Here is a 24,119-nt window from a genome sequence, read left to right as displayed (position 1 = left end):
AGGGAAAGACTGCTTTTTTTGTTGATGCAACAACATCATCAAATCTTGCAACTTGACCTAAGATTGAGTTCCCTCGTCTCTCTTGGACATTTTAGCGGCTGTCCTCTGTCGACCTGTAGTTGAGGGGTTGACATTCCCATCGCCGTGCATGGCGGTGTGAGTGGCGTGCGGGCTGTTTGTGTTTTCCTTCGGTCATGGCGTGCTTTATCGTAGGGCTGGGCGATATGGCCAAAAATGATATCATGATAACGATATGATAATGTTATCATATCACTCTATATCGATAATTATCGATATTGTTATAAGTATACATTTTTTATTTATTTTTTATGTTTATTGAACATGTGCACCGTGACTCGCGACTGGAGACTAGCTCTGCTAGCACACATAGCCTACTGTGTACAGACGGTTTCAATTAAATTAGAAAGCAGACAGAGAAAAATAAATCTCAATTTGGTCAGTATTGTCATTTGGACAAGCAAAGCCATTACTTTAAGTTGCAGGCAAGAAAGACAAGTCTGTCCACTGTCTCTGGTTTTAAAACTGCCCTGTTGCAGGTCACACATTTTTTTGTAGTGGGTCTGATATTGTGGTGGATCTGATATTGTGGTGCGTGCGTCTGACATTGTGTCTGATATTATGTCTGATATTGTGGTGGGTCTGACATTGTGTCTGATATTGTGGTGGTCTGACATTGTGTCTGATATTGTGGTGGTCTGACATTGTGTCTGATATTGTGGTGCGTCTGATATTGTGTCTGATATTGTGGTGGGTCTGTTATTGTGTCTGATATTGTGGTGGGTCTGACATTGTGTCTGATATTGTGGTGGGTCTGTTATTGTGTCTGATATTGTGGTGGGTCTGACATTGTGTCTGATATTGTGGTGGGTCTGTTATTGTGTCTGATATTGTGGTGCGTCTGTTATTGTGTCTGATATTGTGGTGGGTCTGTTATTGTGTCTGATATTGTGGTGGGTCTGTTATTGTGTCTGATATTGTGGTGGGTCTGTTATTGTGTCTGATATTGTGGTGGGTCTGTTATTGTGTCTGATATTGTGGTGGGTCTGTTATTGTGTCTGATATTGTGGTGGGTCTGTTATTGTGTCTGATATTGTGGTGGGTCTGTTATTGTGTCTGATATTGTGGTGGGTCTGTTATTGTGTCTGATATTGTGGTGGGTCTGTTATTGTGTCTGATATTGTGGTGCGTCTGTTATTGTGTCTGATATTGTTATTGTGGTGGATCTGATATTGTGTCTGATATTGTGGTGGGTCTGTTATTGTGGTGGGTCTGATATTGTGTCTGATATTGTGGTGCGTCTGATATTGTGTCTGATATTGTAGTGGATCTGTTATTGCGGTGGGTCGAATATTGTGGTGGGACTGGGACATCACAAACAAATAGTAGAAACTGCCATATTTAGGGGCGGCTAAGTGGCGCAGTGGGCAAGGCGCTCGCCAATAATGCAGGAGATGCTGGGTTCGAGCCCAGCTCTCGGCGTTGCTACCAGCTTGGCTGGTCGTTCATACTAACACAATTGGCAGTATTAGGGGGTGGGAAGCTGGTGGGTGGGGATCGGACGTTGTGGACAGCGACTCCTACAGGTCGGTTGGTGCGCCTGCGCAGCAGAATCAGGAAGCAACGGGGGCGGCGTGTCCCTCCCACGCAGACCCTCGCCGCTGAGAGATCGCGCTGTGCAGGTGAAAAGATGCGACTGCTGCCTCCTCGTGTACCGGAGGGGACATGTGATGCAAGGCTTCGTCCACATTGCAGCCGGCCAGTGGGAGGCATGGCCTAACAGCGTTCGAGACAGGGGAGGGTAGAATTGGACAATACGAAATTGGGATGGGAGAAAAATAGAAAAATGGGAGAAAAAGTAGATAAAAAAAGAAACTGCCATATTTGTACGCTTAATGGATCACATACTGTAGCATGGATAAATAGGACGCAGCCATCTTTTCCCTCCCCTCCATGTTGCATTTAGGAGCACACTGTGATTGTACTGTAAGGGGTGATAAAGGGCATGATAGTTCAGAAATGTCACAAATTAATTTATTTGTATTTATGTCAATCAAGCAGCAGGTAGTATTAGTTAAAAGGGAATCTCATTAAATTAAGTGAATGTTATTTTCTTCACTAACTGCTTAACAAGGTTACAGAAAATGTGCAAACGACAGACTGATTTTCCTTTCTGTCTTTCAGGATTCCGTGAATGCCTTGGCTCTTGATCTGGACTACCCTGCCCTGCGGAAGAATAAAAACATAGATGCCTTTCTCAACCGCTGTAAGAGAGAGAACGACTGCACTGCACATCATGTGATTGGTGTAAAGGAAGGACCTTGAGAAGATTCCCGTCGTTGGGCTTTATATACAACTTCATGTTAATGGAGCCAGCACATAATGCTGCCTGGAGAATTTACGAGACTGTTGTTCGCCAGTGTGCTTATCGATGCCTTTAGAAATAATCCATGTCTAGAATAAATCCATCTCTTATTCTTTATCCTGGGTAGAGTTACCGCTGTGATGTGAAATTTCCCATGACTAATAAACTCATGACAACACCGGCATTACCGGTGACACCGGACATTTTATAAAATGATGTTCAATATCTGTAGAGCGTTTACTTTAATCTTTAATGTTATGCGGCTACATTGATCCACTGTGTCTGTCCGTCTACGGCTGTTTTTAATTAATTTTCTAATTGACTAGTATCCATTTGTTGGACAGACAGAGTTGATGTTATGTTACCAGTAATAACTTCCGTCAATCTTCTATCCGTTCATTGACTGATCGATGTAGCTGCAGCCTGGACTGTTGCTGGTCTGGACTGGTCGTCTGAGCTCCTCCAGTTGATCTGCTGCGGGGTTTAATCCAAAATATTTCCAAATCCTCTGCCATTGTTGTGTAACCTGTTGTGTCGTCTTGTAGAGCCTCCTTTCTCTCCTTCATGCAAAGTTAAATCTACTCTGTCCTGCGACTCTATAAAATAGATCTGCTGTCCACGCAGACACTTTCACTTTATATTGTTGTCTGACTAAGTATTGATAACGCGCTTAGTATTTTACAAAGTTATTTATTTGATTAATGTAGGCACTCATGTGGAAAAATGAACTAAATGCTAAATGGGGTTTATTAAAGTGTGCAGTAACTAATTGTACTTGTAGGGCTGTCAACGAATATTCTATATTGAAATTAATAATCGACTTGTAAATTATATTTTTTATAATAATAATTATATTAGATTGTGAAAAAAAACAGCCCTCGGTTGGGCGGTCGTTAGTGGTTAACATACTGTTGTAATCGTTCGGTACACTACACAGCCGTTCGGTACGGTACAGATATGTGTACCTTTACACCCCTACTGACTACCGCGGCAAGCCTAATCCTGGGATGCTTATCTTGTTGTGAAATGCTATGCTCATGCACCCAGCCCAAAGAGCACACGCCCCTCTCTGGTGGCCTACCAGCCTCATCCCACCTTTTACTCAAATCTGGTGCTCGGTGTGGCCAGGGATTGAACATGGGAACCCCCCCCCCTCCCTCCGGAGTTAGTGGCCCCTACCATGGTTGCCACAAATAAATAGCAATAGAGTCATTTTACAATCTATTCTTTATTTCCATGAAGACTTTGATATTTTCACGACCAGACATGGTTGAAGCTTTTTCTGTACACCTTTCTAAGGATGTTTCATAGTGGCTAAAATCAAGCCCCCCGCCCCCCCTATGATCACACATCATCTTGTAAAGCTGAAACGCTAGAGACCGAGGCCGCTTTACACTTTATAAACTAGAAGCAGTGTTTTCTGGGCAAGGCCGTAGATAAGATAAGTGCGAATAAGCACTTCTATGTTGAGACTAATAGAAACTGCAAAAATGTATTTACTCAACGACGCCACTGTTCTATTCAGTCCTGATGGCTTTTTACCGCTAAAGTATCGCCAAAGGTTATGTACATATGACTACGCTACTTTCATTCAACCCCTGAGTCATGTAGCCTCAGTACCATGACTTCATCTGACCTCCCCCTGGCCTAGCTGTTAATGAATTACCCCCTTTCTTTCAACCACATGGTCTGGGTATGACCTTTATGTTGCCATGGTAACGTGTGTGACCTGTCTGTGTGTGTGTGTGTGTGTGTCCTGCAGATGAGAAGTCAGTGGGTCGCCTGCGGGAGCTGCAGGTGAAGCTGGACGACTTTGACAAAGTGAAGTTGATCGGCCGAGGGGCGTACGGAGAAGTCCAACTGGTGAGACGCTTTCCTCTGATAATAATGAGACTCTTTTTACCGTCTGTGTAAAATGGGGACCACGTTCTGGGACGCGTCACGCGTACATTTGGTGACAACGGACCGTCTCCGGGGACGGACGGTCTCTGGATGAAACCATGCAACGTCCGACGACCTGTCTTTGTGTCTTCGGTTACCTTTTGCCTCGAGTTTTCCAGAATGTCCCCACCCAAAAAGATGCATTGCATTGACTATTAAGCTTGTTAAAGATTTCCGATTGCTTGGAATGAGGCCTGTGTGTCGACTCAACCACATAGACCACACTGCACTTCTGCGTTACATTGAGCTCATGGGAGAGCAGGGGGAAAAAATGAATGAATGTTGATTAGAGCCTTGACATTAAGTGGTTGTAGCTACAGCTGTGGTGGGGGTGCTGGAGACATGATCCAATAGACTTTTATATACGCCCGAGTCTCCTGAACACGGAGAGACCAATCCCAAGTCGATCGGCACTTTCTCGGCCGAGCTATAGTCACCTTTCCGCACCTACTCCCGAACTCTGCATGCGCAGATTGCCCACGGAGTCTCTCTGGATTGTCCAGAGATTTAGGTTTATCCATCTGCGCATGCGGAGTTCGGGAGTAGGTGCGGAAAAGTGACTATAGCTCGGCCGAGTAAGTGCCGATCGACTTGGGATTGGTCTCTCCGTGTTCAGGAGACTCGGGCGTATATAAAAGTCTATTGGATCATGTCTCCAGCACCCCCACCACAGCTGTAGCTACAACCACTTAATGTCACGGCTCTCATCCACATTCATTCATTTTCTCCCCCCGCTCTCTCCCATGATTTCAGAATACCTGAAGTGTTGCGGTGGTCTATACTGGACCTGTGGAATAAGCAGGTCAATTAACGGTTGTCTACCTGGTTCTCATTCCCGTACAGCGAGTACCCTGTAAAGTCAGCCGTTCGTTTACATGCTTAACCCCCACGCTGTATGCGGTTGAGTGACGGTCCTCGTTCCAAAACGATGAAAATCTTAAGTGCTCCTTTTCAAATGAATGTTTTGCAGTTCCAAGGAATCTGGTGTCTGTCTGTCTGTCTCTGGTGTGTTTGTAGTAGTTAGCATCTGACCCTCGCCCTGCGTTTTAGAGACGAGTTTAAACAGGCCCAGCGTGTAGGAGAGGGAGACATTCACCCTGTGTGTGTGTGTGTGTGTGTTATGTTGTGTGCCGGGGGGGTGGGGTGCTGCAGGCATTCTGTATGTGTGTGTGTGTGTGTGTGTTCCAGCCGTGTGTGAGCTTGTCTTCCTATGGGTGTGTACTGTGTACCCATTATTATGTCTCTCTCTCTCTCTCTCTCTCTCTCTCTCTCTCTCTCTCTCTCTCTCTCTCTGCTTTATTTGCATAAATAGTTGCATTAACAATTAGGGTTGTCGTCATCGACAATAATTATTATAATCTAATCTAAGCTGGTTTAATTTCTCTCCCTCCTTCCTTGCCTCTCGTGTCTCATTAATCTTTATGGTTCAGAAATCTCTCTCTCTCTCTCTCTCTCCCTCTCTCTCTGTTATCAAGGTTATAATGAGTGTTGTAATGACATGGTGTTCAGGGTGAGCCCTCGCTCGCCGCTGTATCGTTATCACCGTTGCCGTGTGAACGTTATCTCCTCGTCTCTCTCCAGGTCCGTCACAAGGCCTCTCAGAAAGTCTACGCCATGAAGCAGCTCAGCAAGTTCGAGATGATCAAACGCTCCGACTCGGCCTTCTTCTGGGAGGAGCGGGACATCATGGCCTTCTCCAACAGCCCCTGGGTGGTCCAGGTGTGAGACACACACACACACACACGCACGCACACACACACACACGCACGCACGCACACACACACACACACATTTCATCGACATGCATTTATTCCCCAACCCCTTACCCTAACCTTAACCATAACCCCTTACCTTAACCATAACCCCTTACCTTAACCGTATCCATACTACCACTACATCCCTAACCCTAACATTTACTCTTAACATAACCATAACCCTAAAATAGCCCCTTATCCCTGGCTATGTCTCCACAAGGATAGGAAAAATAATTGTTTTCCTTCCAAGTGGAACATTTGGTCCCTACAAGGATAGGACATCACTCTCTCGCGCACACTTTTACAATGTATTTATGTCGACACACGATTAGAAACGGGAAAAGCACACAGAGAGACCTGCCAGTTACATATATGGGTGGAAGCACATCGCTTAATTAGGCAGACGGCACAATAACATGGCCTCAGTGTTCCAAACACCCAGCCTGCTCGCCATGTGCCGGCAAATAAAAGAATAATTGCGTTTGTATTTTTATATATATATATATATATATATATATATATATATATATAGGCGTAAAGTTGAATTTCCTCCCTTTCCATAAAAATGCAGTGCGAGACACACAATCTGTCTCGACACACGCTACCAAGGTAAAGGAGCTCCACTGTCACAGGGTTTCACTAATGAGAGATACTGAAAAATTGCTTAAAGATACAATACAATGATGTTTTAATTCAGTCATGAATTGCTTATACTGTTAATGTCATGAATATCGTTTTGTCAGCTTCAGACGCATCATTTGATCAAAGTGTTTTGGTGCAGCCTCTCTGGGAACGGACAACTCTCAGTCGGGCTGAGGGGGCGTGGCCATCTGTTCACTAGAATATACTTGAATATAATACACTGGAAGTTCCTCTAAGATCCTCTGGGTTCAGACATAGTGCGATTGACTGATGAGCCAGTCGGGAAAAGCTAGACGTGACTGATGAACCCATATGATGAACCCATATGTATTATGCAATATTTCAGAGGAAGTAGATCGGTTATCTGAAATGGCTTTTAGTCATCATTTGCACAACAACAGTTCTAACATTTTGGGCAATTTTACATCAACATACCTTCTGTTAAAAAATGCAAGCTTTCATTGTACTGAATCTTTAAATGACTAAAACATTAGTAAAGTGTCATGATTAAACTAGAAAGTGTACTCAGTAGAGCACAAATGTACACTATACTCACGTTGCAAATATGGTTTAGTGTAATAAGAAATAGTGTTATTTGTTCTAAAGTATTTCTAAAGTAAGCCCTAAAGTAAGCCCAAGATGTACTAACTAGCAGAATTATCTACAAATGGACCGCCAAACGCACACTAGTCTGGAGAGGAATACATCCAAAAGGGGTGTAACGATTCGACCTGAATGAATGAATGAATGAATGAAAACTTTATTGAACAGATTGCAGAATGGGTACAATACAGTACGGGATGCAGACCAGAGAAAGACGTTTGTCTTGTTTACATCAGGGTCCCCCATTTTCTATTCATAGTGACATTTATGACTTACACAACATACATGACATTTATGGCATAGGGCCATACATGACATACAGGTATTTAGTACTGTTACATTTGTGACATATACGATATGCAAATATACAGTACTGTTACCCATAGATCCTGACAGAGTATATACATATGATGGGGAGGGGACTGTACATTAGGAGGGGGTGGGTGGGTGGGTGGGAGAGAAATATACATACGGTGGGGAGAGAATATATACATGCGGTGGGGAGGAGACTGTACATTAGGAGGGGGTGGGTGGGTGGGTGGGAGAGAAATATACATACGGTGGGGAGAGAATATATACATGCGGTGGGGAGGAGACTGTCTATTAGGAGGGGGTGGGGGGGTTTGGACATTTACGGTGGCCAGTTTCGAATTGCAGCCTCACAACGATTAGATTCGATTACGATTCTTCAGGCAACGATTCAATGCATCATGAAATCTCTTCATTTTACCACGATTCGATTAGTTGAATTTTCTATCAGTTAATTCCCCAAACATTTTTGAATACACTAATGTGGCTGGGGGAACTGATTCACTCAGCATGAATGGACTATAGGTCAATAAAAACAATAAATTTTTTTTTTTTTTTTAATAATCTATTCTAACATTTTCAAATCGATGCAGTTGAATCGTTACATTAGGATCGATGCATCGTTACACCCCTAGTTCATGCATCTGTAGGTTTGTCGAGAGGATAGTGTCACATGTACACATGTGTTTCATGTCTTCTACTGCTGTGCCTCCAGGATGTGTGTCAGTCTCCACTGCTTTGATGCCTTCCCTGGCTTACATTGACAACACTGATGCTCCTTCACCAGAACACTAGCTGTTTCCATCCCCATTACTCTGAAGAAACAATTCAACCAGAGCGGTTCAAGTTGTGACAAGGTTGGATTACCTGGAATTGCAACGATCATTATCATGAGTAGCACCTTATCTGCAATGTGGGTGTAGCAAAAGATTTCAATGCCCCGTACTGAAACCAGTTTGATATGCAGAATTGTTTGGATGTTGACATCTATCATGGAGGCGGGGCGACAGTGGCTCGGGAGGTAGAGCAGTCGTCTGGCAATCCGGAGGTTCCCGGTTCGATTCCCGGGCAGTGCGTCGAAGTGTCCTTGAGCAAGACACTTAACCCCTAATTGCTCCTGATGAGCAGGTTGGCTCTGCCGTCGGTGTGTGAGTGAATGGGTAAAATGTGAGGAACAAATTGTGAAGCGCTTTGGATAAAAGCTGCTATATAAATGCAGCCATTTATCATGGCTTAGCTACCGAACTCGGCACCATGTTGTTGTACATTTTAATTTCGGTGCCTCCCTAGTGTGCCTATACGAGACGGCTAACGCTAAGTTAGCAGCTGCTACTCATAAGGACAGCATCCCTGCAGCACATCTGTTGTTGTTCCAACCATTCATGAATCCCTCTGGTGCTTTGAATTCTGCTCCAGCCCATTCCCCCTGCAAGCACTTAGCTCACGTCACGAGACCCAACGCTACCTCCGCGCAAGGCACTGTGTTAGAGCAGGGTGCGGAAGTAGTCTCTGTGGCAGAATTTGAAGCCGCTGTTGTCGCCCTCTTGGGTTAAGAAGGTGTACCGGTGGAACTGTATGTAGGCCAATGGATAAAGCTGGAAATTAATTACAAAATAAAATACTTCACTGCCTGATGTGAAACATTATTTCCACACGCTCATCCTTACGTGGCTGTGAGTTTCTGCACCCAAGCAGAGGCCGATCGGCCCTGTAGTATGTGAGATATTGCGAACACACACACACACACACACACACACACACACACACACACACACACACACACACACACAGAAAATATTTAGTTAGTGTGGGTGACCTGGTGAAGCCCACTATTGTAATCCATACTATTTATTTATTTATTTATTCCGCCTATTTTTGTCCAGTAACTCCTGCCAGAGCTTTCACACCACACACAAGTGTAAGGCATCAAAACGACGACTTTGTCCAACTCGAGTTGCTATTACTTTTTGGAAAGTTTCACCACACCGTTTGGCTACAAATCGACTCTAAACGGGCAATTTTGGTCCATAGGAATGAATGGCGGAATGTTCAGAAGCTGAACTAGAGTGTAGAAACTGCATTTTTCTTTTACCATCACCTTTTGTAAATTGCGACAGTGGTCTCAATTTTGGACGTAGATATAAAAACAACACATCAAACCGATGACAGGACTGTCCCCTCGCTGATGAAAGAAAATAAATGGTATTGGACCTTTCTATCTCAATTTATGGCCATTTCTTTGACAGTCATGTTCCACATACACACAAATGGACTCTCCACTCTAGCTGAAATCTGTGATTTCACTGTTCCTTCCCTTGTCTTCCGATCGCCACACGGGCCACAATTGTAGACGGAATTACACAATATCGCACATAACCCTTCATGAAGTTCCTCAGGTGCTCAAATAAATAAATAAAAAAAACTAAGCTTCATCTCTTATCGTTTTGCTTTAATTATGGTGAGAGTGAAGGAAGCGCAGCCTCATTGATATGCATTGGGGATGGATTTGCGTCAGTTAGGATTTGAATTGTACTGAGCTGATTGACACCTGCATGTGCATGAGACTGTAAGATCCTGATCAAACTGGCCAGTATCACGTCTTCGTCTGTTTGGCCCTCCATCCAATTCCTCTGCGTTGTGTCATTTTAATGGTCCTGACGTCTCCGATACTGGCAGATAAGATCCTTATCTCCCCCGTTAGTGCAATCCATAAACCATCCTAATTCTCCACCTCCGTAAGAATTCGACACTTCGACACCGTGAGATACCTTATGAGGAAAAGCGTTGTTTTATTGCTATAAACAGAATGCCCAGCTCACCGAATATCTCCCCCACGCGTTCCCATGGATCCTAGCCGTAGTTGGCAGCCAAACGGACGCTAGCAGGTGGTTCTCACTCCCTTCCCCTGTGCGGAGGAGTATTGAGATAAGAAAGCGCTTTCCCTGAAACCCAAGATTTCAACCTGCCCGCATAGCGCCTCGGCTCGCAGCCAACTCGACCCCCATCGCTTTAAAATATATATTAACCTAATTTAAAAAAAATATATCCCATAATTCTTCTCGTCGCCAACTGTAATGGGAATTATTAAAGGACAAACGATGAGCCGTTTATTAATCATTCTGAGTCATTATTCATAATAATAAAAAGGTTTATTCAATAAAGAAAGTTTATGACAGCGTGGCCACGCTGCCAGGCCAGTCACCAGCCAGAGGCAGACATGTTAACCCACTAGCGTCTGACCGAGGACTGACCCAGAGGCTTTTTTTTTTTTTTTTTTTTTTTTTTCATAATAATAAAAACAGGGAGGTGTCAATCAACTCAGTACTGACTTCTACATTCATTGGTGGATGTTAGCCATGACCTCTATACAATGGGTTAACCCTTTAACTATACCACTTACATTAGACACCCTAGCAACACCATACAACCACCTAGAAACACCCTAGCAACCACCTAGAAACACCCTAGCAACCACCTAGAAACACCCTAGCAACCACCTAGAAACACCCTAGCAACCACCTATAGAAACACCCTAGCAACCACCTAGAAACACCCTAGTAACCACCTAGCAACCACCTAGTACACTAGTAGCCACCTAGCAACACCCTAGCAACCACCTATAACCCATTTGTCATAGAGACTCACGAGAGACCCTCTCCCGTTGGCCGGCGGTGCACAGGCATCGCCCACAATTTCCCCCGCGGAATTGTCTAGTTAAATTTATGATTGATTTTGTTATGCTGCTATTTGCAACTGATGACCTAGTATATATGGATACTGAATAATACTGCAAATACTGCATTTGAAAATACATTTGCATTGATAACGGTGAGCTGTTCAAATCATCGTTATTCCTTATTAAAAGGCTGTTTGCAACGCTGTGAGTTGGATGATCTTCCAGACACAGGGGGGGATGTGAAGGAGGGTTTTGTCCTTTTCTCCATAATTATTAGTCCAGTACATCAATCAGCGTGTTTTTAGTGTCCAGGAAAGCCAATGAGCAAGCACAATCATAACCCTCAAACTGATCAATTTCTGAATGACCCATCTCCTCAGGTTGTGTCTGGAACACGGTGAGTCCACAGCCACTTCGAGCGTTCAGAAAGCAACATCTCCCCCACACTGTCTGGCTGCCAGTGATGGCAGATAGTGAAACAATACCCTGGCTGCTAATTACTTGGCCCTCCTCCTATACGAGACCAGCCATAACACTCCTACGCAGAGCTGTCTCTACGCCTGTATGCCACAGCCTGCTAACATCTCTGCCCAAGAGAGACAAAATCTGTACCGAATCCGGACGTCCGCAACCAAATTATTTGGAAAGAAAATATGGCTATAACTTTGAATTGGGTGTGCATACAAAGAATCACAAATAACCACAAATGAAGCTTGTCTGAACATTCATGAGTTACAGTATGCAGTGATGTGGTTACCAAAAAAAGTTAACAGACTAGTTCTATGTCTATTCTGTGCGAGCCTCCTTTTATGGCTGCGCTCATCGTCGTTTCCATGGAGACACGGTGAATAAACAAGGCGGCACAGACACCGTGAAATTAAATTATTTCACTTTTTTCAACTTGTTTTCTGTTCTCATTTATAAAAGAGACTAGAAAATAATAATAATATCATATTATTTATTCAATGTGTTAAGGGAGTATAGGCAGTTTACCGCCTCCTTTGGGCAGAGATGTTTGACAGTGGAACGTCATCCAACTCTCTCCGTAGGAGAATGGCCCGCCATCTGAAAGCCTATATACATGACCCTGGCTACCAAATATGAAATCCATGAGCTTCACATAGTAGCCTAGTAGCTGTCAAAAGCTAATCTTTTCAGATATCTCAGACAAGCTGTACTATAATCAAAACTACAGTCCACCTGTAAAATGAACACATTCTCTGTGGTCCTCAACAACAACAACAACAACAACAACAACAACAACAACAACAACAACAACAACAACAACAACACCACCACCACCACCATACACCTGCACCATATTTTGTGACTCTTAAATCAAAGTTATGTTTAGAAAAGCCTTAGAAGCAACCAATCGTCCTGGGGTCCACACAAAAGACAAAATAAAATATAACAAATCACAGTTACAATTATTAATTAAAACAATTGAAATTTTAATGAAATAATTAAAAAGTATATAGGAAGTTCTCTCACCAGAAGTAACATTTTAACGTATAGTTAAGCACCCCAATTTCAGTCAGTCATCCCCTCCGAGAATATCATATATATATATATAGTCCAAACTGATTTATTTCTGAATAACCTCTGAATAACGCTATGCCTTTGCATCGTATATGATTTGTATGTAGCGTCGAGTGTGACGTTGTAACCGCGGTGCTTCTGACCCCGCAGCTGTGCTGTGCCTTCCAAGACAACCGCTACCTCTACATGGTGATGGAGTTCATGCCGGGGGGAGACCTGGTCACGCTGACCATGAACTACGACATGCCAGAGAAGTGGGCTCGCTTCTACACGTGCGAGGTGGTGCTGGCGCTGGACGCCATCCACGCCATGGGCTTCATCCACCGTGACGTCAAGCCCGACAACATGCTGCTCGACCAGAACGGACACCTCAAACTGGCCGACTTCGGCACCTGCATGAAGATGGACTCGGTAGGTCGTCGCGCTTTTGGAACGTTGGAATGATCCTTTTTTTACCCCCCTCCCCCCCAGAAGTATTCCGTTCCTATTCCGTTGCTAACAGCTTTGGCTCCTGTTTATTTCCTGTGAGCAACTGTACTAACAAACATTGCAACAGGGAATACAAAGGGGCCTATTTATAATGTGTATGTTGTCAAGTTAGAAACAGTCTATAGCAGGCGGTTAGGTGGCAGAGCGGAGATTGCGTTCGTCACCAGCCCCGGAGCTGAGCTGGATTTGCCTGTTCGAATCCAGCTCACAGCTCCGGGGTTGTCACCAGCTTGGCTGGCCGTCTGCACTGATACAATTGGCTGTATCAGAGGGTGGGAGAAGCTGGCGGGGTGGGTCCGGGTCGTTGTAAACAGCGACTCCTACAGTTCGGTCGGGGCGCCTGCTAAGCGCGGATTGGACGTGAGGGGGATAGTGTGGTCCTCCCACACGCTACGCCCTCTCGATGAGAATCCGCGCTGCCAGGTGAAAAGAAGCGGTGATTGGCTGGACGTGTGTCGGAGGAAGCACGTGGTAGCCTCCACTCTCCCAGATGATCTGACTGTGGGGGGTAAGTGCGCAGCGACCAGGAAGGGACTGGGAATTGGCATACGACTAACATTGGGATGGGAGAAAATCGGCGGAAAATGGAGGGGGAAAAAGACCAAAAAAAAAAAAAAGAAAAGAAACAGTCTATAGCAGGCATGCAGTGGTGGTCAAACGCGGGTAAACGCCGTTTAGGCTTGGGTCACGGCAGAAGTGCGCGCGCGCGCGCACACAAAAATGCGTTTACAATTGTCACTGAACTCGTTGCGCCGGCCGGCACTTATCACCTAGACATTGCATAATAATAGGATACCGATAGGCGATAGCATAACAACGGACTCCTCTCCTCCACTACCGCCTCTCCACCAGCGTCAATGAGTCCTCGGAGCAGCCGCCCAGCTCCGGCGGGGAGTCGCTGAAGGAAACTGTCCTTCTGTAAACTTAACTAACTCTAAGTTACATTGTTAATTTAGTTTGTATTTACTTTTCTAGTTTAAGTTAATTCAATTAAAGAAATTGTAACTACAATTACATTTAAAACATTTATGCATAATAATCATCTGTTCTGTGCCAAACCGAGGGAACATGTATGCGCGGGGGGCGCGCGTGCACGTGGCGTTTGGGCATTGCCCATATTACGACTGCACCACTGGTCTATAGGAATCGAACGGTATCAAAAAACTTCTTCACAATCTCTTATTTATTATTCGAATACATTTTTTTTTACACATTTCTGCTAATTTTATGAAAATAAATAGAATAACAATAGTCTGGTTATTTTAATGAAATCAGTTGGCATGTGTAAATGTAAAAGGTTTATTCTACTTTCACACAACATATATAAAAAGTACTGTTAAAAGGTTTTAGTTTTACAACCGGTATTGAATTTGAAGTATCTGCATTAGCATCCATATCAAAACATTACCAACAGTACCCCCAGCCCTGTTGATAATGTATAATGAATCTCTGCTGAGATTGTTTTAGTATTTCCAGTGCCCCAGTGCACCACCTAGTGTTCAGCTTTAGAAGTGCGGCTCAGTGCAGAGCTATGCATCAGGTTGTTATAGGAATGGCTTTCATGTTCCCCCTTCACCCATTTTCCAGGCTGTGATGTTATCATGAATAATGTAATAATGGTCAACTTCAACCGTAATCCTATCGTCCTGTATTATATGTTCCGTGTCTTAGAGCTCAGCCACACCGGCACCCAAAGACATTCCGAGAGGAGAGCACACCTCTAGTAAACGGACACTATTTCCTCAGCCATTTCATCGCCTCTACTACAGTTGAAAATAGTTGAGGAAATAAGAGTCTGCAGTTCGCTAGAAGTCTGCTCTCCTCTCTGCAATGTCACCCAGAGCAATTTATCTGGGCTCCTCTTTAACTCACACACATCATCTTGGTCTAAAAATATACCTGTATACCCGGAATGTGATACAATTTGTGACGACGTGGTGGAAAATATGACGCATAAAAAAACAGTCTAGCAAAGTACTTGTGCTCTAGTGACTGTATATTGCTACAATATTATTACCAGCCAGGAAATATGATGTTACAGAGTGTAATGTTAGACGATGGCAGGCCCTAAAAAAGGCCGCCTTAAGAATGCAAACAGTCAGAGAAAAAGTTTCCGCGTCCAGGAGATTGACAGAATGAAGAAAAAGATATTTTTTCCCAAAAATAAGTCTTGAAAAAGAGGGGTTGTCTATAAAAAAATATATAAAATATGTTCCACTTACTATGTCTTCCTCCGTCTCATTGTTTTCCCCCCTACCTCTGCCAACCTTCTTGTCCCCCCCGGTTGGTCCTCCCTGTCCCTGCAGACGGGCATGGTGCACTGTGACACAGCGGTGGGCACCCCGGACTACATCTCCCCCGAGGTGCTGAAGTCCCAGGGGGGTGACGGTTACTACGGCCGCGAGTGTGACTGGTGGTCCGTGGGCGTCTTCATCTTCGAGATGCTGGTTGGTGAGTGAGCTGTTGGCACACGGTTCATCCATTATACACTGAAGACAAAGCCACGACACACCTTTTATATTATATAAATAAAACAAAAATTATCTGTATCCATATATTTTCAAAAGTAAGCTAAAAAAACTGCCATCTTCTTCACTTAGACAAATGTATAAAAAAAAGATTCCGGGAGGGAGGTTTTAATATAAATTCTCACACTTTGGGCTGCGATTCTTGTATGAAAGGTACTATACAAATAAAGTTTATTATTATTATTATTATCATTATTATTATAAATGTTTCGGTCACTTTGACCCTTATCGGTAATTAAACCCACGTGTTTCTTATCTTCTGTTATCACCATTTGTGACCGTGCCTAAACGGTTTCGCCTACAAGTCGCGGAGGTGAGATGACGGAGAGATACAGTCAAAGGAATTATTTTAGTAGTGCGTTTGTTGCGCCGTTATCCGTAGCCTCTCTTTATTAGTGTTTATTGCATTGTTTTTATTACCTGCCACTGCCCACCATCTAGTCGTTTTTTGACAAATCACAATTTGTTCTGCTTCCTTTCTATAGCCCCTCCTTCCTGTTCTCCGTAGCCTTATTACTTACGCCCATTTCACTTTGTTTGGTTTTCTATTGATCATAAAATAAGATATTCCTTCATTGATCCCCTCTGGGAAATTTGGGCGTCATAGCAGCGTGGGGGAGGGGGGAGGGGAGGTACAGGTATGGGTAGGGTTATAGTAGAAAGACATAAATATAGATACAATTATAATAATATATAAATAAAATTATAATTAAAATAAACAGTGTAAACAGTATATTTAACTCTGAATATGAGAAAGTTAACAGTGTAATCAAAGGTCTGTATGAATATATCGGTTATATTATACGTTACAATAAATATGGGCAATATATTATTAATATATACTATGAGTAAAGTAAACGCAGGTACAGTATACACAAGGTACCCTAACTGGCATGATATACGTCATGTGTTATATGTAGGGATGTTCGATATTGCCTTTTTTACCGATACCGATATACCGATATTGTCCAACTCTTAATTTCCGATACAAATATCAACCGATACTGATATATGCAGGGTTTCCCCCCCGAAAAAACGGAATAATTTCAGGTAATTAACATTACATATCTCTTGTTGTGGAATTAACACAATATTTTGCATACTTTTGACAATAAATAAAATCAGAATTGGTTCTTACTTGCTTGCCTGGGTAAATAAAGGTTAAATAAATGTTAAAAAAAAAAAAAAAAAAAAAACAGATAATTTCCGATATCACATTTTAATGCCAATATCGGCCGATAATATCGGACATCCCTAGTTATATGTTATATTTACACATAGTGGGAACGGTGTGGAACAGTGTCAGAAAGAGATCCAAACCTGAGTGCGACATAAGAGCAAAATGGTTGCCGTGTGAATATGGTCAATAGAGGCTTTGCAGTGAAGTTCTATTCATTCCAACATGGCTGTCTATCGTACTGTATACCATTGGTAACCACTGTGACTTGTTTACAACATCCAGTAATAAAACACCTAATTTATTACATTTTTGTTTATACGTCTCTCATACATCAACACATAACAACCATCGTCTCCCCCCGACGTGGAAGACATTCCGAACATCCTGTGCAAAGCCTCTATTGTCCTTGTCGAGTGCATAATGTCATTGTGAGTTATGTGTCTTATGAGGGATGAAGGTCAGAGCGACTTTTAACAATAACGAAAGATTTTTTTACCCCCAGATTCATCTTCTATGGATTCTTCATATACTTAAAGTAGCACCTCTACTCCCTTTGTTTGAATACAAACTATTTCATCTACTACTGGGTTTTAGTTTATTTAAGCAGGAAACATGTTTTTGACATTCAAATTAGAAAATTGCATACTTTTTTTTACCAGTCTGGTTATAGTACTTTCTCCTTGTCTGTCCTGTTCCTCGATCAAATAATTTTAACCGGTAATACATCGCTCCCCCTTCCTCAGGTGAAACTCCTTTCTATGCCGAGTCTCTCGTGGGAACCTACGGGAAGATTATGGACCACAAGAACTCCCTGGAATTCCCCCACGATGTACAGATGTCTCAGAGCGCCAAAGACCTCATCTGTGCCTTCCTGTCTGACAGGTATCTATTTGTCTGACCTGTCTGCCACTCCCTCCATTCACACCATACTGTGGAGAGAGAGGAGAGAGAGAGAGAGAGAGAGAGAGAGGAGAGAGAGAGAAGAGAGAGAGAAGAGAGAGAGAGAGAGAGAGAGAGAGAGAGAGAGAGAGAGAGAGAGAGAGAGAGAGAGAGAGAGAGGGAGAGAGAGGGAGAGGGAGGAGAGAGATTTAAAGACGAGTAAAAAAAATTCTCGAAATGCCGTTGAACCTTGACCTGTGTGGTCCAGTGCCTTTTTGGGGGGGGGGGGGGGTTAAAGGTCTCGCTCCACTCAAAAACATGTATTATTTTTTTCTACAGTTAAAGGTGCTATTGATAAAATGTGTATGTAGACTGTAGAGTAATCATTAAACATAATAATACACCCACAAAGCTTTTAGAAAGGTACAGAATAAAAGTATTGCTTTTCCCCAAAAACATATTTGATTAATTTAAAACATTTAAAACATTTTAGCGGGTCCAAAATGAATGTTGTTGTTTTCATGTTGCAGCCCATTTCCCCACATGGAATGCGCCTTGTTGGATAAATGCTGGTGCTCTCTAGTGCGTCATCTAGTCTAGTGGCTGAATGTTGTATCTAGCACCGTAACTCATTTTTGGAGGCCTGACTTTTGATTATACAGATTGTTATTTGATTGTTATTTGTGCAGAACTTTTCACTTTCTTCCACTGGAGGAGGGGGTTCTTTTCTGTACTTCCTCAAAATCTGAGTTGAGTTGACGCAACTAATCCTGCCAACCTATTATTGCCCTGCTAGCCACACTGTCATCCAGGAAATCCTAAATGATAACTGCTAGAGTAAATGTGAAATGCTAATGAAAACTCATATTATAAGTTGATGCATCTAGTGATCTATGCACAAAAACAATAATTTTTTCCCCCAGTGAATCTCTTAGTTATTGTATACAAGATTGTGAGCTAAGAGGTGTTGTGTTTGGGTGAAACACATTTTTGGTGAACCATTTAGGTGGAAAAAGATAAAGTTAACAGTCTTGGGGGAAGACGTGAGCGGAGAAAGGCTTGCATTCTCAATGAGGGCAAAGGTGCAGCGATGCCGTTAAGACATTTTCAGTAGTTTATTGAACATTAGTAGTTCATTAAAAAAAAATCGTTGAAAAACCATACCAAACAAGTGTTGAAAACGCGTGTGGAGGGGATCTTGAAGTCTTCTTTTAAGCTCTTTAAGTTACCCAGTGACTCCTTGCTAAGATTAAATTTAGTCTCGTCCCCGGGACCCAATCCTTCTAAACATACTCACATTCTGGTCATGCGGGGGCACATTTGTCACGTGTTCCACATTATGAGGTCCCACCCATAGTTTGAGAACTCCCGCTCTAGTGAGTAAATGTACTGTAGCAGCTCCATATCAGACTGTACCAGTTTAGTATTATAGTAGGGTGTTGTATGGGGGTGCTATATTCAGGGTCAGCAGCCCATCCCCCCCAGGTGGAGACCACTTCCTGTTTACATTAGTAGCCCCGCCCACCCAGGAGGGCTCAGTCAAACACAGGTCCATTCTGCTTCAATACAGAGCAGCCATTCACTCTCCCTCGCTCAGTTTATTTACACTCACTCACCATTCTCTTTACCACAGACACACACCTACATGCGCGCATGCACTCGCACACAGTCTGTCACTATTCTTCCTGGTCTACTCACTGACTCAATCTCTCATCCTTGCAACCAGTGCCATCTCTCTCTCTCTCTCTCTCTCTCTCTCTCTCTCTCTGCCGTGCTCTTTGTATCCATTTTCCATTCCTCCATCTTCTCCTTCTCCGTCACTCTCCATCTCCTCCTTCACTCTCTCCATCCTCTCCTTCTCCGTCACTCTATCTATCCTATCCTTCTCTGTCAGTCTCTCCATCTCTACGCTGCAGTGTTCCAGGCACTGGGAAAAGGTGTGTGTGTGGGGGGGGGGGGGTTACTTTGATGTCTTCTAACAGGGCCGAATAACTGTTGCTCCTCCTCTCTTCCTTCCCTCCCCTGCACTCTCTTCCTCTTGGCTGGGTCTGGAATGTCCCACACGTGGCAGCCCGACCTGCCCCACCCCTCCTGCAGCTCCGTGCCCAGTGACAGAGGAGGGAGGTAGAGGGAGAGAGGGAGAGAGTTGTGGAAAGAGGGAAAAAGAGAGGGAGGGAGGGAGGGAGGGAGGGAGGGAGGGAGGGGGGCTGTAGTAGCAGCAGCTCTTGCAGCAGAGTGTGAGAGTCAGTCAGTGTTGTTGATGTTGTCTGGTGCACTCTGGCCCCGCTGGTCCTGGAGCTGCTATATCATCTGGGTTTCTCTGCTGGGCCTGGAGGACGTTCTGGTCCTGAGCCCTGTCCACCAGCGGTCATGTGGCCGTCCGGCACGGTCAGCAGAGGGACTGGGGTCAGTGCCTAGTGGTTAGTCTCCAGCTGTGTGTGTGTGTGTGTGTGTGCGCTCTCTCTGACCGCTTGGTCCTGTTGCTATGTACAGGGAGGTGCGTCTGGGGCGCAACGGAGTGGACGAGATCAAACGACACCCGTTCTTCAAGAATGACCAGTGGACCTTCGACACCGTTCGAGAGAGTAAGTGTGTACTTTGTGTGTGTGTGCATATGTTTTGCTCTTTTTCAATCTATTTAATCTACTTAATCTGTCTGCCCATTCACCCCTATATGGATTATATTACTATATCGATATTGAGGATTGGATTCTGTAAGGTCTCTTTTTCTCTGAATCTGTTCCATGTCAACCGTGGCACATTGCACTTGTGGTCTTCATCTCCCGATGCCGTTGGGACTATACGCTGGTACAGTACATATGCTCTCCATATGCTGCGGTCCGGAGTCTTTAATGACCAGATACCGTGCAGAGCAGCACTCCCACATGATGCATGCAGTAACGTGCGTTCAGGATGGTGCACGGGCGACACACCGACTCTCGACCCGACCAAGTCCTGAGCGGAGAAAATGGAGATGTTTTCTTTTCTCCATTTAAAGGATCAAACATGCTCTCTGTGTGCTCAAAAAGCGGAAAATCAAGTCACTTTGATTTCTGACATTTTATACATGCATCTCTGTATATAGTTTTGCGGAAACTCTCTGATACCCTTTTTTTTTGCAGTATCGGTGCATCCCTAACACCACTGCATATGGGGAAATTAACAGGGAATTAAGCTTATATTACTCTGAAAACCTACCCCCCACTATGGTGTGTTTACCAACAGTCCTCACATCAACATCTTTGCAAAGGAGCCTTTCTACTTTGTCTTTTCACAGATTTTTTTTGTTTTTAAAGAAAGCCATGCTTGTCCCACTGCATCAAGAACAACGTTAGGGAGCGACCGCACTGTTCCACAACAACATGAAGTAGTTAAAACCAGAGGGGAAGGCATCGCTGTTCGCTGGTTTGTTGGTTTGTTTTTAATCCGAAACCTAGCAAATGCCATTGTGCGTTTGCATTGAAACGACAAGCTCCTCTGTGGAGCAAATGTTCACCCTCTCTGGAGTTTTCTGCCCCTTCAAAAAAAAAAAAGGATACAAATCTGGACTCATCCCTGTCCAAGAAATGGACACTCCTCGTTGAAGAATAATTAAAAACGAGCGTAGACAGCGGGCCGGTGTGCGGCCGTGCCTTTACTTTGAAAGGGAGGAGACGAGGAAGGACGAGAGGAAGAGGACATTTTTTAGGATTTGAACAGGACCTCTGTAATGACATGCAGGTCCCGTTTCTCTCTCCCTCTTTCCCTCTCTCCCTCTTTCCCTCTCTCTTCCTCTCTCCCTCCCTCTGCGCTTCACCTGGCTCTGATTAAGACAACAGTGAAAACTGCTGATCAGGGCCAGGCAGCCTGTAACCCTAAACCCACCACTGCTCCACTCGGCGACTTGTGTGTGTGTGTTAGATGCTCGAGCACCCTGGTGTCCCGTCGTAGACACATAAAACGACAATGTTCCCATCCCATGAACTACCCCCATGACTCAACGTGAGGACGTCTTCTGTCCCCAGCTGGGTGTGGCCTCATTCAGTCAGTCAGTAGGTTCACTGAGCACTTTTTCAGCAATGCCCTGCTTTCTCTCTTTGACATTATAATAACCATGACTTTATGATAAAACACTATTCAATACACTCTCACAGTTGCACACATTCACACCTGGGATCTGCCCAGTAACTGCCCAGTCTGACACTGTTGGCCACTGAGCAGCCCCATTGGGGGGCGGGGGGGGGGTTAAATGCCTTGCTCAATGGCACTTCAGCGGTTGGTATTGAGGGACGGGAGAGAGTTATTCATTCACTCCCCCCACCCAGAATCTTTTCCCGCCAGTCCAGGGGATCGAACCGGCGACCTTCCGGTCTCCAGGCCACCGCAGCCCCGCCCCTCCGCTCGACTAAGTGTCGCTGTCATTGTGGTCGGCCTCGGTGCTCCCACTACTCATCGGAGACATTCCCTGCTCCGTCTCCTCTGTCGCCCCTCAAACCCCATTCCCTTGTCCCAAAATAAAGCTTGGGGATGTGGGAGAGGCCGAGAGCCGGAACACCCTGCCCTGCGACAGGCGGGCGGGATATCAGGATGGAGGGATAGCAGGGTGGAGGGATAGCAGGATGGAGGGATGGCTGGATGGAGTTTTGTGGGATGGCTGGATGGAGGGGTGGCTGGATGGAGGGATGGAGGGATGGCTGGATGGAGGGATAGTGGGATGGAGATTTGGCTGGATGGAGGGATAGCTGGATGGAGGGATGGCTGGATGGAGGGATAGTGGGATGGAGGGATGGCTGGATGGAGGGATAGTGGGATGGAGGGATGGCTGGATGGAGGGATAGTGGGATGGAGGGATGGCTGGATGGAAGGCAGGCAGGGGGTGGCGGGCGGGGCAGGGTGTGTGGCCTGTGTGCATTGGCCCTAATGAGAGGGGTGACCCAGATGGAGGGTTTTCTCCCTCTCTTTCACTCTCACTGTGGCCACAGCTGCCTGTCATTAGCAGCCCGCTATCGCAGAGCATGCTGGGAAGCCGTGCCACAAGGGCCTCCGCTGGAGCGGCCCCTGTCGCCCTCTCTCTGTCTCGCCACATTTCTGTGTCGTTGTCCCCCCCACCTCCCCTTTCCTCCCCTCCATCTCATTTCTTTCATTCCTCCTCCTCCTCCTCCTCCTCCTCCTCCTTCTTAATCTGCCCCCCCCCCCCCCCCCCCATGTCTCCCTGTCTGTTACGAGTTCCACTTGTCACACGGGGGTGTTATGGTCATGAATCAAACACAAGTCCGCCCGCTTGGATCCACAGTTGATGTGGTTTGGAAGAATTGGATTCAAGATGGCTGCCTGTTGTTGTTATTGTCGTTTTCCTTCTTCCTACGGAACTCTGTTTTATTATTTATTACACACCAGGTTTTCACTTGGATGAGACCATATTAAACAGCCATGTTTTCCCCCCGACGTGGCCCTCCTTCTTGACACACATTTCCCCCCCCCTGCCTGCCGTGCAGCAGGGGTCTTTAAAGAGTGCCTGGTCCTCAGAGCAGAGCAGAGGAAGGGCCCCGCTCTCTCCTGGTCTGTGTGTGTGTGTGTGTGTGTGTGTGTGTTTAGGCTGTGCGTGTGAAAGGCGCTGTGTGTGTGGGGCACAAAGCGGGTAGTGTAAGGGGAGAGGAAAGGCGTCAGCCCCACGCCAACCTGGAGGACTTCATTTCTACCGCCGGTGCGTGTGTTTATATGCTGCAGTAGTCCGGTGCCGAGGAGCAGTGACTGTGAGAGACGTGTTTGACAGCTATCAGGAATAACCACAGCAGCCAGAGAGAGGAGCCCACTTTACCATTGATTTGTTGTGATTGACGGCAGCTTCATCAAACCTTGTAAGACGTCTTCTCTCCCCGTTTTCTCCTCCCCCCACCCATCCCTCTCTCTCTCTCTCTCTCTCTCTCTCTCTCTCCCCCTCCCTCTCTCTCCCTCTGCTTCTCCTCTCTCCCAGCTGTGGCCCCAGTAGTGCCAGAACTCTGTAGTGACATAGACACCAGTAACTTTGATGAGATAGAGGATGATAAAGGAGATGCTGAGACGTTCCCTCCTCCAAGAGCCTTCGTTGGCAACCAGCTCCCATTCGTCGGCTTCACTTACTTTAAGGAGGACCAGTAAGTGTTTCGCTTTTTTCCCCTCACATTGTGCCTGTTTTCAGTGTTTAGTTCATTGTTGTAATACTTACTAATACATT

The 24,119-nt window shown here is 44.9% G+C and overlaps 1 protein-coding gene across 1 annotated transcript in view; it reads left to right on the top strand.

Moving 5' to 3' along the window:
* LOC311229304 (rho-associated protein kinase 2-like) overlaps nucleotides 1-24,119 on the top strand; it is a 105,692-nt gene that overhangs the window by 33,579 nt on the left and 47,994 nt on the right. Inside the window, exons 2-9 of the mRNA XM_084315378.1 lie at nucleotides 2,203-2,284; nucleotides 4,146-4,246; nucleotides 5,906-6,043; nucleotides 13,001-13,261; nucleotides 15,646-15,790; nucleotides 17,791-17,929; nucleotides 20,420-20,511; nucleotides 23,880-24,039. Of these exons, the coding sequence (XP_084171504.1) occupies nucleotides 2,203-2,284; nucleotides 4,146-4,246; nucleotides 5,906-6,043; nucleotides 13,001-13,261; nucleotides 15,646-15,790; nucleotides 17,791-17,929; nucleotides 20,420-20,511; nucleotides 23,880-24,039 (1,118 nt within the window). The remainder of the gene's footprint in view (nucleotides 1-2,202; nucleotides 2,285-4,145; nucleotides 4,247-5,905; nucleotides 6,044-13,000; nucleotides 13,262-15,645; nucleotides 15,791-17,790; nucleotides 17,930-20,419; nucleotides 20,512-23,879; nucleotides 24,040-24,119) is intronic.

Source organism: Notolepis coatsorum, assembly GCF_963971535.1.
Source record: "Notolepis coatsorum genome assembly, chromosome: 5".
NCBI classification, from domain to species: domain Eukaryota; kingdom Metazoa; phylum Chordata; class Actinopteri; order Aulopiformes; family Paralepididae; genus Notolepis; species Notolepis coatsorum.
This window is presented reverse-complemented; position numbering and strand designations above follow the sequence as displayed.